The following is an 18,399-nucleotide window of genomic DNA, read 5'->3' on the forward strand; positions in this document are numbered from 1 at the left end:
GTCATGTTGCATCCCATGGCGACAAAAGACACAGGGGGATTGGTCTGTGGTATCACTTGTTTAGCTTCAAAAACTTGAATTTACATAATTTTATCATGCACCTGCCCAAGAACAGGTCATTACAAAGGCTTCACCAGAATCACGCAGCTGTCAGTCTACTCTGCGCCAGACCCCCAGTCTTACAAAGCCCCGGGCAAGGCTGCCTGGACATTGCATTGCTCTCTAAGGAAAGACTCTGCAACAACCTCGTGAAGGTCTTTGGGGGCAGGAAGTGGAGGGCAGGGATGTGGACTTTTGTATCTGAATTCCCTATCAATTAGAACAATAATAATCATGTTCCTTTTCTTACCATTTTATTCCATGCCCTAAAGGTAACCCCATATAGATTTACTTGGAGAAGATAATCAAGAAAAAAATATTTGTCCTGCCTTCTTTTATTTTTCTTACTTTGAAACTGCAAATTTATCACAAGCAGATATTTTCTCTATAGAGAGTGATAGTGTCATGAAGGACATTGTTAAGGCAGAGGCACAGTTGACTGCTTGTTGCTGGTGTAGGCGGCCCGAGTGGTGGCTGGCCAGTGGGGCCCCTCCCTGCCTCCTTGCTCCGCCTCCCCCACCCTCCACCTGTCCGGGCTAGGACAATGCAGCGGGTGGGTACAGAAAGCTGGTTTTCCAGCACGAGGTGACTTAGCAGTGCGCCAGGGCTGGGGCAACTCCTAAATTCTTCTTTCCTGAGAGTCAGATGTGTTTGTACTCCACAGTTAATTACTAATTAACAAGTATTTATTGAGTCACTACTGTAATTAAAAGCATGAGCTTCAGAGACTGAGTGCCAGGGTTTAATGCCACCCCTGCCACTTCTGAGCCCCATGACCTTGGTTGGTTATGAACTCCTTTAAGTCGCAGTTTCCTCTTCTAGAAAAGAGGGATAGTGATACCTCTTGTCTTGTAGGAGTTGGTGAAGATCCAGTGAGATAAGGTTTGTAAAGTGCCTGCCCTTGTAGGAGCTCGCAGCCGAGTTGTTGAGCAAACTCAGTTGGATTGGCTGTGAGCAGGAGAACGTTAATTTTCTCTTCTACTTCCTTTCTGTTTTAATTGGGCAGTTCCTGTATGGTTCCCTGTCACTCACAGATAATAAAAGGTCCTCTGATCAGTGTTCATGCCAAGAAGAGTCCCCTTGGAGCCCTATTTAATTCAGAGCTTTTCTCTACCTACTTGCCCAGGCCAGGAAGCCCAAGTGGTGGACGTGAGAGTAACCATTTCCTTCCTCCCACCCTCCTAGTTTTATTTCCCACCCACTCTGTAGCTATGAGGTTGGATCTCTCTGAGGTCAGGGACAAAGAAAATCACAGGAAAGAGCCCAGAGGTATAGCAGGTAGAGTTAGAGGCTGACATTGAAGATCTGTGCTTGGCAGATGGCCCCACCACTGTCCCTTTCGTTTGCACTTGTCAGGCCCATGTCACATACCAACCGTAGTAGGGCTCTCTCAGAGTGTCTCCTGAACCTTTTCTCACCTGGCTGGGGTAAAGAGAAAGCACGTGGCCCTGCGCCCCAACCACAAATCTCGCGGGACTAGGGAGCAGACGCTTCCCTCAGTTTTAATAGGTTTCTGATCATTCTGCTGTGCTGCCCCCTCTGCCGTTTCCCCTAGTGCCCTGGCTGGTGCTCAGCGAGATTTTTCCCGGTGGAATCAGAGGACGTGCCATGGCTTTAACTTCCAGCATGAACTGGGGCATCAACCTCCTCATCTCTCTGACGTTTTTGACCGTGACTGGTAAGGATGTGTCCTTCTCCCTCTCATGTCTCTGTGATCTTAGGACCGATGTTAGGGAAGTACATGCACCTAAAAACCATCTACTGTGGACATTTTCAAACGCATGCTAAAGTAAAGAGAGCGGCAGCGAGGAACCTGAGGCACCTGCCGCCCAATTTACGAGTGGTCAACCTTAGTTATTTTATAATCCCACCCGTTCTTTCCCCTGTGTTATTTTAAGACACAACATCAGACAGAATGTCATTTGTTTTCAACCTTCAGCATGGACCTCTAAAAGATAAGACATTCAAAAACTAGAACCACAATATCATTATCAACCTAAAAATGTTCATTCAAGTCCCTTGGTATCAATGGCCAGTCTATATTCACGTTACATTCTCAAAATGTCTTATAATGATTTTTTAAAATATTTTGTTTGTTTGAATTACAATTCAAATATACAGCTTACAATGGACTGATAGGTCTTTTGTAAACTTGTCGGTTTCATCTTCCTTTCTTCTCCCCTCCCCCTCACTTTATATTGTTAATGAAGAAACCGGGTCAGTTGTTCCATAGTTTCCCCGGGTGGGATTTTGCTGAGAGTCATCACAGCACATGGCCTTCTGCCCTCTGTGTTTCCTGCAACAGCTAGTTCGACCGACCGAGAGGCTGGGCGAGATTTCGAGTGTCTTGCTCCTTTGTTTGCACACCCCTTCCTTGGTGACAGCATGGGTCTGGCCAGCAGAGCGCGTCCGGCTTGCCTGTCTCCCACTTTGTCACCTCAGCTTTCTTGGAAGATCGTTGTCCATTCTATCATTCTGTCTAAATTTTTACCTGCAATACTTCTCTAATAGTTATAGAAGAAATTTCTAATAACTAATAGTTATTTGCCTACCCTGAACTATGGGTCATACAAGAAAGGGAAGATACATACATAAAATTTCCTCTTGCCGGCCCTGGCTGGTTGGCTCAGCGGTAGAGCGTTGGCCTGGCGTGCGGGGGACCCGGGTTCCCGGCCAGGGCACATAGGAGAAGCGCCCATTTGCTTCTCCACCCCCCCCCCCTCCTTCCTCTCTGTCTCTCTCTTCCCCTCCCGCAGCCGAGGCTCCATTGGAGCAAAGATGGCCCGGGCGCTGGGGATGGCTCCTTGGCCTCTGCCCCAGGCGCTAGAGTGGCTCTGGTCGCGGCAGAGCGACGCCCCGGAGGGGCAGAGCATCGCCCCCTGGTGGGCAGAGCATCGCCCCCTGGTGGGCAGAGCATCGCCCCTGGTGGGCGTGCCGGGTGGATCCTGGTCGGGCGCATGCGGGAGTCTGACTGTCTCAACCCGTTTCCAGCTTCAGAAAAATACAAAAAAAAAAAAAAAAAAAAAAAAATTTCCTCTTGCCTGACCTGTGGTGGCGCAGTGGATAAAGCATCGACCTGAAATTGCTGAGGTCGCCGGTTCAAAACCCTGGGCTTGCCTGGTCAAGGCACATATGGGAGTTGATGCTTCCTGCTCCTCCCCCCTCCTCTCTCTATCCTCTCTCTCCTTCTCTGTCTCTCTCTCTCTCCCTCTCTCTGTCCTCTCTAAAAATGAATAAATAAAATTTAAAAAAATCATTAAAAAAAATTTCCTCTTGATTTTTTAATTTTTGAAATCATGAGGTGGTTCCCAATCATCCTCCAGAACTGACCAAGGAGTTCAGTTTTCTTTTTTTTCCCTTTACACACACACACACACGCACGCACACACACACACACACACACACACACACCCCACGCTGCAAGCAGAGAAACAAGGAAATCTAAATCTCCTCAAGCCTCTAGATCAGGCTGTGATTTTCAACTGGTGTGGGTTGAAATTTAAAGCATGCAATAAGTCATGGGTGCTGACCTCTGTTCCCTTAGATTGTCAAGTAAAAAAATAACAACAGTCAAAACATCAACAGCCATCTGTCGTGAATGAATTAAAATTATATCCTTTTTGTTTGAGCGAGGCAGGGGAGAGAGAGGAACACGGAGCTGCTCCAGTATGTGTCCTGATTGGGGGAATCCATCCGGCAACCTCCACGCCCCAGAATGACACTCCAATCAGCTGAGCAATCTGACCAAGGCTTAATTTTTATTGATTTTTTTTTAAAAGAAGTCAGAGAGAAGAAGGGAGAGAAACAGAGGAGGAGGAAGGGAAGCATCCATTTCCTGTTCATCTCCTTCTTGCTTTCTTTGGTTGCTTCCGGTGTGTGTCCCGACCAGGGATCAAACCTATAACCTTGTCATTTCAGGATGATACTCTTAACCAAGTGGTTTTGATATTGTTGTTAGATCGGCAAAAAATATATTTTTGTTGTGCCGCAGAATTTCAGTAATTAGTTTATGGATGCCACAAGATGAAAAAGGTCGAAAATTGGTGCTCTCTATCTAAATAGTAGTTTACAGGAAATACAAAGGACAGAAGGTCACGTGATGTGATAATTAGCAAAATCTTGCCTGGGGAAAACTATGAAACAAATGAAGAAACCCAGTTTCTTCATTAAAAACCCAGTTTCTTCATTAAAAATATAAATTGAGGAGAAGGGAAGGGAAGAGAAATGGAGATAAAACCTACAAAATTTAAGAGACATATCAACCAATTTTAAGTTAAGTATTTGGATCGTGATTTAAACAAAGTATAAAAAATAATTATAAGACCATTGGGAGAATGTGAATAATATGTATATATGATATAAATTTTTAAGAGGATGTATATTCAAAAATGTATATCTTGATATACATAGTACTTTTGAATCTTGTCAACCACTTTTTCTATTTTTATGATTTAAAAAAAAATTTCCATTGAGTTGAGAGAAAGAGAAAGAGAAGAAGGCAGAAAGAGGAGAGAAGGATGGGGGAGGAGAGAGAGAGAAAGAGAGAAAGAAGTGTCAACTCATTGTTTCACTTAGTTGTTCCACTTAGCTGTGTACTCATTGATTGCTTCTCTTATGTGCCTTGACTGGGGATCAAACTCATGACCTCTGGCTTGCTGGGTTGATGCTTTATTCACTGAGCAGCCTGGCCAGGATCCACTTTTTCAAAAAGTACATCTATACTACTAACAAAAATTAGGGGATATTTCAAAATGAATGTGAAGCGATAAAATATTTTTGGAACTTTGGAGTTGTTAAATAAGCATGGTTTTGAGTTTTTATTTAAGAATTTTAAATATTTACATCCTTACTTTTTTAGAAATAGCCCAAGCTGTAAGGAAACAAAGAAACTGGTCATTAATTCCAAACATACCTCTCCTACTCAAATCACAGCCAGAGAGACCTGTGCCCTTCACCTTCACACACACACACACACACACACACACACACACACACACACACACACCCTTGTCTGATGTTTGATGTGAAGGAGAAATATAAAAATAAGAACAGCAATAAGAAAGGACAAAAACAGATGGCACAAACCTCCAAGGACAACAAACATGTAAGATGAGCTAAGAAGATCCCAGAGTTCTTCTTGGGTTTTTCTGAACAAATGTTGAGAAAGCATATGTACTTTTTAAAAACCCTGGGATAATAGATGACATTTAACTGGGCTAAGTTTGACATTCTTTACTTACTTTCAAAAATCAATTCTCCAAATAAAGGAAATGGTTGGACACCAATGGCTTTGAGAGAAATACTTTAAGAGGGTTGTTTAAATTTTGTAAGAGGGTTGCAGTGTGTCCACCAAGCAAGTGCTATCTGGATGACATGGGCGTGACACTTGTTGCTGAACTCACAGGGTTCAGTTGGGTGTTTTATTCAAGATTGAGACATGTGAGACTTGTTTGTTGCACGGTAGTTTTATTTACTTGTAGCAGATAAAGGAGATGGGATTAATATCCAAAGCTCTGCCTCCCCAAAGGGATGCTCAGCTACTGCTTATATACACTCTTTATTTAGTTACATCTTGCTACACTTACTAGATTGGGTACCTGTCAAGCTTATCCTCCTTATATATAATATACATATAATACTGGGATACATTTTAACATTTAGCAGGAAGAGCATTTAATAAGAATGACCCACACCTTGAGACACTTGTCCTCTCTGTCACTGTGTTTTGTGAAGAATAGTTGCAAGAGTTCAGGATGTTTGGCTTGGACCAGAGGATGCTCAGGGAAGGGATGGGGGTGCATAGAAATATTGAAGCCCGGTCTTGAAGAAGGGATGGGGAAAGCTGATGTAGAGAACAAAGCAGGACCTCTGAACCAGAGTTCCTGAACCGAAGTTCCTGGAACTTGCACTTAGGAATCAGTAACCAATACCTTTTTAAAAGGTAGGGCCGGCTTACTGTGAAGAGAAACTCCGTAAAGTCGTGAGCCTCTGTTATTGACAATGCTCAACCAGAACAGGGGACAAGCGTGGTAAGATAACCTTTTGGGGTTTTTTACCTTTTCTTTTTTTAGGGAGAGAGACACACACACAGACAGGGACAGACAGGCTGAAAGGGCAAGAGATGAGAAGCATCAATTCTTTGTTGCAGCACCTTAGTTGTTCATTGATTGCTTTCTCATATGTGCCTTGACTGGGGAATACAGCAGAGCGAGTGATCCCTTGCTCAAGCCAGCAATCGTGGGCTCAAGCCAGTGACTTTGGGCTTCAAGCCAGCAACCTTTGGGCTCAAGCCAGCAACCTTTGGGCTCAAGCCAGCAGCCATGGGGTCATGTCTATGGTCCCACGCTCAAGCTGGTGAACCCACACTAAAGCTGGTGAAGCCTCACTGAAGCTGGATGAGCCCGGGCTCAAGTCAGCAACCTCAGGGTTTCAAATCTGGGTCCTCAGCATCCCAGTCTGATAGTCTATCCACTGCATCGATGCCTGGTTAGGCAAGATATTTTTATTTTCTATATCCTGGTTTTATGCCCCAGAAAGGAAGAAGAACCAATTCTACAAGTGTTTTATTAAGCACTTATCTGGGCAAAACCCTGGGCCAGCAGCAATAAGAACACGGAAGCATTAGTTTAAACAAAATGCGAGTACAGCAGTGCCGTCTGCCTTCCGGCTTCACAACTGGCTGACTAGTGGGTAATGCGCTTTCTCCTTCCACAATGCACGTACAAAACTGCCTTGTACATACACTGCTATTCGGTCAGTTTTCCTGACTGACTGATCGTAACTTCTGGTTGCAGCTGTGACGGGCTATAATGCTTGGTTCCAGCCTCTGGTTGGTCTGAACCTGTGTTCATAGAGAGAGCCAACTTCCTTGTCACTACTCTGTCACACTGGACTTTCCATTGCTGAGCCAGGGTGGCCCAATGCAAATGCAGATTCAAGTCAACGTACCTTGACCTCAGTAACTACAAAGGGACCGTACCTTTGGCTAGAGGTGGCCAGAGGGAATACTAGGCCAGCAGGTGAAATCCATCCTGCTTCTTGCTGCCGTGTCTGAGCAAGTGAATGCCTTCCTCTAGAACCATTATTGCATTTTTTCCCCTTTGAATCCAGGAAGCATTGCAAACATGTTAGCTACTAAATGATACAATAGCCTCAACATGAAATGATTTGTTCAAATCAGAGTCAAGAAGGGTGAATTTGTTTCAAGAAAATCCATCTGTATCAATGTCTTAAAAAATGTCCATTAATAGAAACCGAATGGCTACAGCAGTGATTGGCAGAGAGGAGCTGTGGAGCGTGAGGAGAGGAGCTCTGTCCCCTTCTGCCTTATGTTTCTGTGTTGCTTCAGGTTCTCGTTTTGCAATGAACAGAAAGAAAAGCATGCTCACAAAAAAAGGTAGCACTAGGTTTAAATTGTGATGCTTACAAGACTGCTATTCATTCCACCAGAGAAAGCTGGGGTAGTTTGTGAACATGAAGCTTTCAGAGGCTGGCTATTTTTTTCATTTGTGATTGCTGTTTCCCCGGGTACTATCTGCGTTTTTGAAAATGCACGTTTTTATATATTCTCTAGGAAGCAGCTGTCCACAAGTGGGCTCAAAGCAACACAAAACACATTTCTAAGCAATTTCTTTTGTCCTTCGTAGATCTCATTGGCCTGCCATCGGTGTGTTTTATATATGCAACCATGAGTCTCGCAGCCCTGGTGTTTGTTGTTGTGTTTATACCTGAGACAAAGGGATGCTCTTTGGAACAAATATCAATGGAGCTGGCGAAAGCGTAAGTATGATGTGCACTGTTCTTTGAATGTCACTCTTTGGTCAGAATTGCAGCTTTTTAAAAAACAGAATGTTCATTTTATTGATTTTAAAGAGAGAGGAAGAGAGAGAGGGTGACAGGAACATTGATCTGTCACTGTATGTGCCCTGATCGAGGATCAAACCAGCAACCCCTGTGATTTGGGACAATGCTCTAAGTTAGAGTCTAACCAACCGAGCTATCCAGCCTAGGCAAAAATGCAGCTTTTATATACAACTAAATCATAATAATATCTGAAATTACTTTGGGATGTTCCCTTTGGTGTGGAACCACATTCCAAAGCATATTTCAGTTTCTCTTCCAGGTACTTACCATATTCCCCCATGTATATGACGCACCATTTTTTTTCCCGAAAAATTCAGTCTTTAAAAACTGAGTGTGTCTTATACAGTGGTTGTAGATTTTTTTTTACTTGCATTTCCCCATTTCCTGCTTGTTTTTGCACTTGTAGAATTTTTAAAAATTATTTATTTTTTGTGACAGAGAGACAGATAGGGACAGACAGGCAGGCAGGGAGAGAGATGAGAAACATGAATTCTTCATTATGGCTCCTTAGTCTACTTAGTTACTCATTGATTGCTTTCTCAGATATGCCTTAACCCCAGAGGCGGGTGGTTTACAGCAGAGCAAGTGACCCCTTGTTCAATCCAGCAACCTTGGGCTTCAAGCCAGTGACCTTGGCCTCAAGCCAGTAACCATGAGCTCAAGCCAGTGACCATGGGCTTTAAGCCAGTGACCTTGGGCTCAAGCCAGCGACCATGAGGTCATGTCTACGATCCCGTGCTCAAGCCAGTGACCCTGCACTCAAGCTGGATGAGCCTGCACTCAAGCCGGCGACCTGGGGGTTTCTAACCTGGGTCCTCCGCGTTCCAGTCCCATGCTCTATATCCACTGTGCCACCACCCAGTCGGGCTGTTGTATATTTTCTTACTTGCATTTCCCGCTTTTTTGCTCTTGTTCTCTGTTTTCCTAATTTCGGGCCCCAAAATTAAGGTGCGTCTTATACATGGGAAATACAGTCGTTCGAGTGATAGGAATTAGAATAACCGGTGCCTTCTAACAAGTGAATCTTTCCAAGTTCTTTTCAGCAATTATCCAAGAACTCCTCTCATCTCCCTAGCTTCCTCCCACTCGGAAGGTTTTCTGTTTTTCGGGGGGGGGGGGCAGGGTAGACCCTGGAATGTCAGGCTCACTCTGCGCTAGCTCGCGGGCTTCAGTTCTTCCATCTGTATCATACTTGTTGGTCTCTTGAAGCCCTAAATACTTGTTACAGCTGATATTATCAGGAAAATTCAGGCTTAAATGTTTACAATAATTCCAAATATGGCACAAAGTAAGTTTAAGAAAGATGAAGAGTTTCTTAGGTAAATAGGCATTTAGAAAACTGGTTAAATAAATGTCACATGGAGACACCGTGTTAACAATTTAACTTACAAGTGATTCTGAGGCCTGAGAAAGGGGTCTGCATGGGGCCCGGGAACGAGGGGAAACCTGTTACTCTTCCTTGGATCCAGTCCTTATATTTATACTTAGAAGTGTAAAGACATTTTGTTCTTGGGTTTTAATATAATGGGAAGGAAACTACATATTTATAGGGTGACTTTCTTCTAAAATACTTCCAATACACTAGAGAGAAATGTATGATTGCTACAGAAATTGTGGCCATAGTGATTCTGAAGCTTTTACCTGAAGGAAGAATAAGCCTGTAATGATGGTTGGTATATATGTTTATATAGACCAAACGGTTAATCCTGGTTTATCAGTGTGCACAGTAAGCAAGATTGTGGAAAATTTTTTTACTTTGTACTTTACTTTTCAGTGGTTCATATTTTAGAAACATATCACTTTAGTGAGCAGAAAAACTTCCTCTTAATTCAAGTCATATGTTAAATGTTAAAATGTAGGGCTAGTTTTTGATAAAGATAGTTTTTGATAAAATTAAAATGAAATATCTATTTACAAAGAGAAATACAACTGTCAGGAAGGCTGCTGCTTCTCTGTGAGTCCCAGGCTGTGACCTAATCTGTCGTCTGAGCGACGCAGAGGACAAAGTCTGTGGTCCCCAAAGGAAGCCGTACTGCCCATCCCCCCACTTCAGACACTATTCGTGCAGCTCTTTGTTGACGGTCTTCTATGGCCCAGGCATAGGGGGGAAGAACTGAAGATATAAGAGCCAAAGAATCCACTGCTCCTTTACTTAAGAGTCAGACAAGAAAACAGACCATTGTAATACACTATGTTGGAAAGCACGAAGGGAAGTATACTAGAGGATTTCATCTAGAAAAGCTCCTGGAAAGAGAATGCCAGAGTAGAGTCTGTATTTTTATTTATTTATTTATTATTATTATTATTATTATTATTTTGTATTTTTCTGAAGTTGGAAACGGGGACGCAGTCAGACAGACTCCCGCACGCGCCCGACCGGGATCCACCCAGCATACCCACCAGGGGGCAATGCTCTGCCCATCCGGGGCTTCACTCTGCTGCAATCAGAGCCATTCTAGCACCTGAGGCAGAGGCCACAGAGCCATCCTCAGAGCCCGGGCCAACTTTGCTCCAATGGAGCCCTGGCTGTGGCAGGGGAAGAGAGAGACAGAGAGGAAGGAGAGGGGGAGGGGCGGAGAAGCAGATGGGCACTTCTCCTGTGTGCCCTGGCTGGGAATCGAACCCGGGACTCCTGCACGCCAGGCCAACACTCTACCACTGAGCCAACCGGCCAGGGCCCAGAGTAGAGTCTTGAGAGTTATCCGGCAGGGAGGACTGTGTGGGAGGCAGGTGGTGCGGGATGCAGAGGACAGGTTGTGATCTGGGGATGGAGGGATGAGCCCAGAGCACCTGGCAGAGAGCAGTCAGGGAGGATCTTACTCATCTCGGTTGAGAATCTGGATTTTATCCTGGAAGTAGTGGGACATGATTAAAACAACAGAGCAGGGTGGGGAAATAACCTGATTTCTGATGAAGCACTCTGGCAAGGTCTGGGCAGGGGAAAGGGGAGATGCCAAATGAAAGAGACCTCTGAGGAATGCGTTGGAGGAATCAGGACACTACGGAGGTGACTAGGGGAGTGGGAGGAATAGAACCCACACAGCTTGGAGCTAGATTGGAAAAGGAAGTTGAGGGAACAGAGGGGCCTGGGACCTCTCTCTAGCTTGGAGAGTTAACCTGGTCCGGTGTACAGCAGGACAGTCACTGGAGTGAGACCCAGAGCAGGAGAAAAAGCAGGTTTGGGAGGCGAAGTCTGGTGGCTGGTTGGGGAGAACCCTGAGTCCAGTTTGTACAGATTGTGAGGCGCCCAGGGGACACGCGAGTGGAGGGGAAGAAGGCACATGTCCACTGGGAGCTGGAGTTGAGGACGAAGATCTACGCTGGAGAAACATATTTGGCCTCCGCACATAGGTACACAAGCAGCGGCGGATCCACATTTTGTGAAACCTAATAATCTTTCGAGGGCCCAGTTTAAGAAAAAAATATTATAAATTATGAATGCAAATTTAGACATGGCTAGGTGGGTTTTGGAAGAGGCTATGCAGATGAAGAGCCCTGGGGTTTAAGTATCATTGACTTTATGGAAACCCACCTGCTAGCCGGGGGAGCAAACTTCCTTTAAAAATAAAGGTTTGTTAAAATCCTTGTGAGCAATACTAGAAAGAAAAAAAAAATGAGGCAGGGAGAAAGTAGTAATGAATTAATCAAAGGAAGCTACCCTATTATCACTCTGTGTTGCACTCTTTCTAATAAAGTTTGACTTGAAGACAGAATGTTCTGGATGAGTTAAACTTAAGAAACTATTAGATCTTTTTTTTTTTTTAATGTTTTTATTTTTCATTTATTTTTATTTTTATTTATTTATTCATTTTAGAGAGGAGAGAGAGAGGGAGAGAGAGAGAGAGAGAGAGAGAGAGACAGGGGGGGAGGAGCTGGAAGCATCAACTCCCATATGTGCCTTGACCAGGCAAGCCCAGGGTTTCGAACCGGAGACCTCAGCATTTCCAGGTCGACGCTTTATCCACTGCACCACCACAGGTCAGGCTAGATCTCTTTTTGATGGGGCTGTCAGAATGTATCAAACCACAAACCAAAGGAAAATCTGAAGGCAAAACTTAAGAAAAGCCCATCTTTCCACCTAGTGGACCTCCAGAATAGGAGGAACACACAATCTAAAACCGGAACGGAACTATGCAGTCAGAATCTGCAGTGGGGAAGAAATCTAAATTACACTCTTTATTAGGAAATGTTTTTGAAAGAACATTTCTGATACTTTTGAGGTGTGCAATGGCTCAAACAAATCAAGACCCTCTCCAAGAAAATTGTAAATGCAAAGTAGGAGAGATCTACAAGCCAAAGGACTCCTTACTCTAGACAGAGTACACAAGTACTGGGAGCTTGGTACTGAAGAACAAAGCAGAGAATTAGGAAAGATGAAGTGGCAACATTATTCTGCATTTTAAGCTCATGTACAGCAGCAGGAGCAGGATCTGCTGGGGTGTATCCTCGTGCATGGAATAGCCCAAACTGATGTCAGTCAGGAAACAAAGTTGCTTTCAGAACTTTTGGCGAACTCCTATTTAGGCAGCCTAAGAGAGGCTGGGGCATGTATTAGCTTGAAGCGGCCGGCTGGCAAAGGCTTCAAAAGGGAAAATGTAAGCAGCTTGAATTGTGTACACTGATCAAAGTATGTATGAAATATGCATGTTAAACAAGTTTCCCTGGAGGGAAATGTCAGAGACAGAAATAAAAATTAAAAAAAAATGATGGTACTGAGAAGTTACTGAACTAGTGAAGTATAGGTGGGGTGGCAGAAAGCCCAGAGAATTTGCAAGGACATGGTGGAAGCTGAAGTGAACTTGGAGACTGCAGAAGAACAGCACTGAATGAAGGGAGTCTATGAATTTAAGAGTCAGGGAAACAATGAATCGACTTTTGTCACCAGGAAAACGGAGTCCCAATGATTTGCTACTGAGTGAGAAAGGAAACTATAATATTAATTCCATTTTAATAAAATTAACTCCAAATTTGATATGTTACACATTGCTTACCACTTTTATCTCTGGTATTTGGAGTTGGGATCTTTTACTCCTATTGCTACCAGTCTGAGAAAACAAATACTCTTCCAAAGTTACGTTTCTTATAAAATCAACAGTACTCAGCTGAGAGGTCAGGAAAGATTTCAGCAATAATGTAATTTGAAAGGATTTTATTTCGATTTCTGCCTTGTGAGTTACAAACTCAACATGGGACATTTGCCACACATGCTATTTCAGCTGTGACTTTTCTCCAATTTAAGTGGAAACAGAGAGAAAGCCAACAAGTTCTTGTTTCATAAATATTTTAGTTGAGGCCTGGTTTTCAATTTTTGTTTTAAAGATTTTTAAATTTTATTTATTGATTTTAGAGGGAGGGACGGAGGGAGGAAAGATGGGGGGTGAGAGTAAGAGATTTGTTGTTTCTCTTACTTCAGCACTATTGGTTGATTCTTGTATGTGCCTTGACCAGGGATCAAACCTGCAATTGTTGTGTGTTGGTAGGACACTAACATACTGGATAGCACTGGATACCCACCAGGTAGTACTGGCTATCCAGCCAGGGCTTCTATTTTTCACTTTTAATAGTTAAAATATCCCTGGCTGGTTGGCTCAGTGGGAGAGCATCTGCCCAGCGTGTGGTTGTCCCAGGTTCAATTCCTGCTCAGGGCACACAGGAAAACTGCCCATCTGCTTCTTTGCCCCTCCTCATCTTGCTTTTCTCTCTCTGCTCTTTCCCTCCTGCAGCCAAGGCTCGATTGGAGCTAGTTGGCCCCTAGCACTGAGGATAGCTCCATGGCCTCCACCTCAGGTGCTAAGACAAGCATGGTTGCTGAGCAACGGAGCAACACCCCAGATGGGCATAGCATCATCCCCTAGTGAGCTTGCTGGATGGATTCCAGTCAGGGCGCATGAGGGAGTCTGTCTCTCTGCTTCCCCTCCTCTCACTGAATTAAAAAAAAATTGTTAAAATAATTTTATGTGGTCATTCCTTTCCTCTTTCATCTAAATTCATTTACTCAAATATATTTACTGAGCATCTATTATGTGCCAGGCATTGTTCTAGGTGCTATAATTGATCAGTGAGCAAAAATGAACTGATAGAATGACTGGGGCTACTTTTGATTGAGTGAGCTGAAAAAGTATGCTAAGAGGTAACATTTAAGATAAAATCTGGGTGATATAATGAAGAGCCAATCTTGCAAAGGTAGGAGCAAGGAGAATTCAGCAGAGAAGAGTTAGTGCAAAGGATAAAACAGGAACACTTGACTGATTACAGGAACTGAATGAAATCCAGGTCGCAATCTCTGAGATTCAGTTAGAAAGTTGGTAGGCTGGTAAGTAGGGTTTTGTAAGCTGCGTGAGTTTGGATTTATTCTAGTGTAATGGAAAGCTACTAAAATATTTCTTTTTTAGCATGCGAGAGAGACAGAGACAGAGAGAGGGACAGACGTAAAGGGAGAGAGATGAGAAGCATCAATTCTTTATTGTGGTGCCTTAGTTGTTCATTGATTGCTTTCTCATATGTGCCTTTACCAGGGGGCTACAGCAGACCAATTGACCCCTTGCTTGAGCCAGCGGCCTTGGGTCCAAGCTGGTGAGCCCTGCTCAAACCCGATGAGCCCGCGCTCAAGCTGGCGACCTCAGGGTCTCAAACCCGGGTCCTCTGCGTCCCAGTCCAATGGTCTATCCACTGCGTCACCACCTGGTCAGGCTGACCAGCATTCTTTGGTATGCAGAATATCATGACACATCAAGGCCCTGCAGTAAAAAAAAAAATCTTTTTTTTTGCATAGCTAAAACATTCAAGCCCAGAGGGAATTCAAAAAATAATAGCCTGCACATTTTTTTCAATTACTGTAAACTAAGAATGACATTTTCATTAGTGCCTCTTTCTCTTTCAGGAACTATGTGAAAAACAACATTTGTTTTATGAGTCACCACCAAGAGGAATTAGCCCCAAAACAACTCCAAAAACGAAAACCTCAAGAGCAGCTCTTGGAGTGTAAAAAGCTGTGTGGTAGGGGCCAACCGAGGCAGCACTGTCCAGACACTTAAGGGCCTGGAACCCTTACAAATGTTGAGGCAGTGGAAGAACACTGGGCACAGTGTCTTCCTACCAGTATACGCTGGCCACTCCCACGCTGTCTTGAGTGTCATAGAGCTAGTTGTAAAAGGTCACTCTGAAATTACAAAGGCAACCTTTGATGTCTACCCACAATAGGTAAATGAGGTATAAGGCCCCATGGCATCTCTTCATCACCCTGAGCAGGATCCCAGGTAAAAAAAAAAAATACTGGCTGGTTCAACACTTTCCGCCTTTTCACAGAGCAGCTTTGAAAGACTGACCTAAGGATGCGATCACCTCTTGCCTTAAGGTACGTTTGTATAGAGGCCACTTGCAGCTTATTATTCAAATACACAAGTGGTCTACACTAAGACACTGCTTGCACTGGGTCCTGTGTAACAGTGAACCAGCGCTCAATGGACAATTGCACATATGTTCTAGATTAGGATAGGGTCCTGGCTAGAATTTTAGTGATAATTTCTAATTACAATTTAACAGGTACAAAGATTATGTATTGTTTTATGAATTATGAACAATAATGTCATGTAAAATATCTTACTTTTAAATGAATTTAATGTTAGCATTGTAAAATAATATGAGAAACAATTCTGCAACCACTGAGAAAAATAAACCTTTTCCCATCTATTTAAAAAATATGAATAGAAAGGAAAATTGAGATTCCTGGGACCATATTTATTTAGAAGTAGCTGTTAGTATTATTTATCCAAATCTCTAAGCAAGTGTATTTGACTTTTGAAGCCAAGCTTATAAAATTCTCTTTGTAAGGCATTCATGGTAACTTAATAGCAGTCCAGTTTCCTGCAATTCTTTGCAGTCCTCAGGATTATCACTACCTCGGGTTACAGCAAACAAGCTGTAATACAGGCTGTAACGGATGCCAACTTTTAGATGCCTGCAGACATAATAAATGACATTCAGACATCAGGACAATTCCCTCACTGCGATCTTCTCTATAAAACAGAGATTGCCAACTGTGCCAGAAACTTGAGTTTTCATCCACATGAGAATGGGTTGCTCTCTTTTGCAGTTCTCCACTTGAATCTTAAAACTTGGTCAGGCATTTTACCAAGAGAATTTAGATATGCTAGAAAACCTACAATACAGAAGCTCAAACCACTTCAGTAGTAATCCATTAAATTACTAATAGTATAAGCTATGGAAGACAGTAAAAAAAACTTAATGAGCAATGTCACTTCAAAAACAAAAATCCTTTTCTTATAGCCAGGAATTTTCCTACTGGCGCATAACAAATTGCCCCAAATTTCATATATGGGTATATGACCGACTACATTGCCATGTAACAAGGTGGAAGACGAATTGATGTAAGAAGCCACAAAAATACATTATCAGAGACTCAGGAGAATGAAAGTCCTGGTTCTGAAATGTACTATCTCGATTAAAACAGGCAGGGGAAGTTATGAGAAAAGGAGATTTGAGATCTTAATTCCGTAATGGTACATTTCACATGTAAGTTAGAGCATGCAGTTTTTTCCTCCCCTTTTATTTTGGAAGGAGAAAGGAAAGTGTGTTCTGTAGATGAGCAATTTAAGACACTCATTAAGAATCTTCAGTGGAAATTCTGAGATTTTTTTTTTGTATTTTTTTTTTTTCTGAAGCTAGAAACCAGGAGAGACAGACAGACTCCCGCATGCGCCCGACCGGGATCCACCCGGCACGCCCACCAGGGGGCGATGCTCTGCCCCTCCGGGGCATCGCTCTGCCATGACCAGAGCCACTCTAGCGCCTGGGGCAGAGGCCAAGGAGCAATCCCCAGCGCCCGGGCCATCTTTGCTCCAATGGAGCCTCGGCTGCGGGAGGGGAAGAGAGAGACAGAGAGGAAGGAGAGGGGGAGGGGTGGAGAAGCAAATGGGCGCTTCTCCTGTGGGCCTGGGAATCGAACCCGGAACTTCTACATGCCAGGCCGATGCTCTACCACTGAGCCAACCGGCCAGGGCCCTGAGAATTTTTTTTTTAATTCAAGATATATAATCAATATAAAATTTTCTTTGCCAAGCATCATAGAATGTAAGATATTTAACAAAATTATTACATGTTTTCTTTGAAGTTCAAATGTTATATATACTTTAGGTATTTCTTGGTTTAGCCATTCTTTGTTAATGAACAGGAAACTCTTTGTAAACCTATTAGGTTTATTACTAGTGATTTCAACTTCAGTATCTTAAAATACTTTGTTATATTTTTCTTTTACTATTCTGACTCTAAACATTTCTATCTTCAAGCTAATTTTTACCCAATATACCCCCAATCAGAGCTTTTTGATTTTCAAAAATAAAAAAGGGGAAATACTTGTAATTTGTATGTGTATATTTACAGTTTTTATTCATAAAAAAAATTACAGCACTTGTGAAAAGCCAGCAGAAGACATCAGACACGCTCATTTCCCGCCTTGCTAGGTCTGGTGGGTTATCCACGGTGCTTTGCTGGTCAGATTGTCTTTCTTCCTCTTTTTCGAGAAGGCATTTTGATGAGCTATTTACTGATCTACCCAGTTCTCAAGTCACCCAAATACTGAAAGTGTTATGACATCTGGAATGTACCTTAGCCATGTAAAGTTTTCCCCCTTTTTCATATTTCTTTGTTGGAAACACAGTGAAACAGGAGGCTACTTATTAATTACTGTTAGTTAGATCTAAGTGGAAAATCTCAGATTTTTAAGTCTCCCCACAAGCTGTAACTCTTTCATTGAAGTTTATTCTCTATTTTATGAGATTTACCTATCCTACTGGAACTTTAAGTGAAGCAATTAAACACAAATGTAAAATAAAAACAACAGAGAGGTAGAGAGAAAGTGAACAACAGAAGTCTGATAATCACAGCTTTTTACAAGAAAGAAAAGGTCAAGGTTAGTCTTTGGCCCCCAGCTTCTGAGGGAGTGAAAGACAGGGTAGGGGATGCACTGAGAAGAAGATACAAACAATATGTATTGTTCAGGACAGTGGTTAAGCTAAGTTTTCAAGATTTTATAATATGGTAAGAAAATGTACTAGAATGGGGAGGGTAAGATGTTGAAATTCTTCAGAAAGGTTTCAAACCACTCTGGAAATTAGATTTTAGTGGAAGATTGTGTTGGAATATTGCCTCCCCTGAGAAGCTCATTTATTTTGGAGTCAGTTTTATTTCCAAGCAAAATCACTGTTGGTTACACTCCACTCCTAAACGTAGGCGGCAGACTGACTCTGCATCACCGTTCCAGGCTCGTGGTGAGCCAGAGAGCCACTGCTCCACAAACGCATATTTATTGTAACTTTAAGAGTAGCCATCCTCTGTACCAGAATAGTCACTCTTAGTTCCATTAAATAAGACACAACAAGGAAAGATGTAATTTGCAAAATGGCTTTCAAGTTCAAGATG

The 18,399-nt window shown here is 42.9% G+C and overlaps 1 protein-coding gene across 2 annotated transcripts in view; it reads left to right on the plus strand.

Moving 5' to 3' along the window:
* The window catches only part of SLC2A12 (solute carrier family 2 member 12), a 79,392-nt gene that overhangs the window by 40,152 nt on the left and 20,841 nt on the right, over positions 1–18,399 (plus strand). Inside the window, exons 3-5 of one of the 2 annotated variants that reach the window (XM_066373179.1) lie at positions 1,655–1,777; positions 7,746–7,878; positions 14,843–16,928. In XM_066373179.1, coding sequence (XP_066229276.1) covers positions 1,655–1,777; positions 7,746–7,878; positions 14,843–14,996 — 410 coding nt within the window. In that variant the 3' untranslated portion in view covers positions 14,997–16,928. Of the gene's footprint in view, positions 1–1,654; positions 1,778–7,745; positions 7,879–14,842; positions 16,929–18,399 lie in introns of those variants that run through there. The other variant, XM_066373181.1, reaches the window with a different exon arrangement.

This window comes from Saccopteryx leptura, chromosome 3 (genome assembly GCF_036850995.1).
Source record: "Saccopteryx leptura isolate mSacLep1 chromosome 3, mSacLep1_pri_phased_curated, whole genome shotgun sequence".
Classification (NCBI taxonomy): Eukaryota; Metazoa; Chordata; class Mammalia; order Chiroptera; family Emballonuridae; genus Saccopteryx; species Saccopteryx leptura.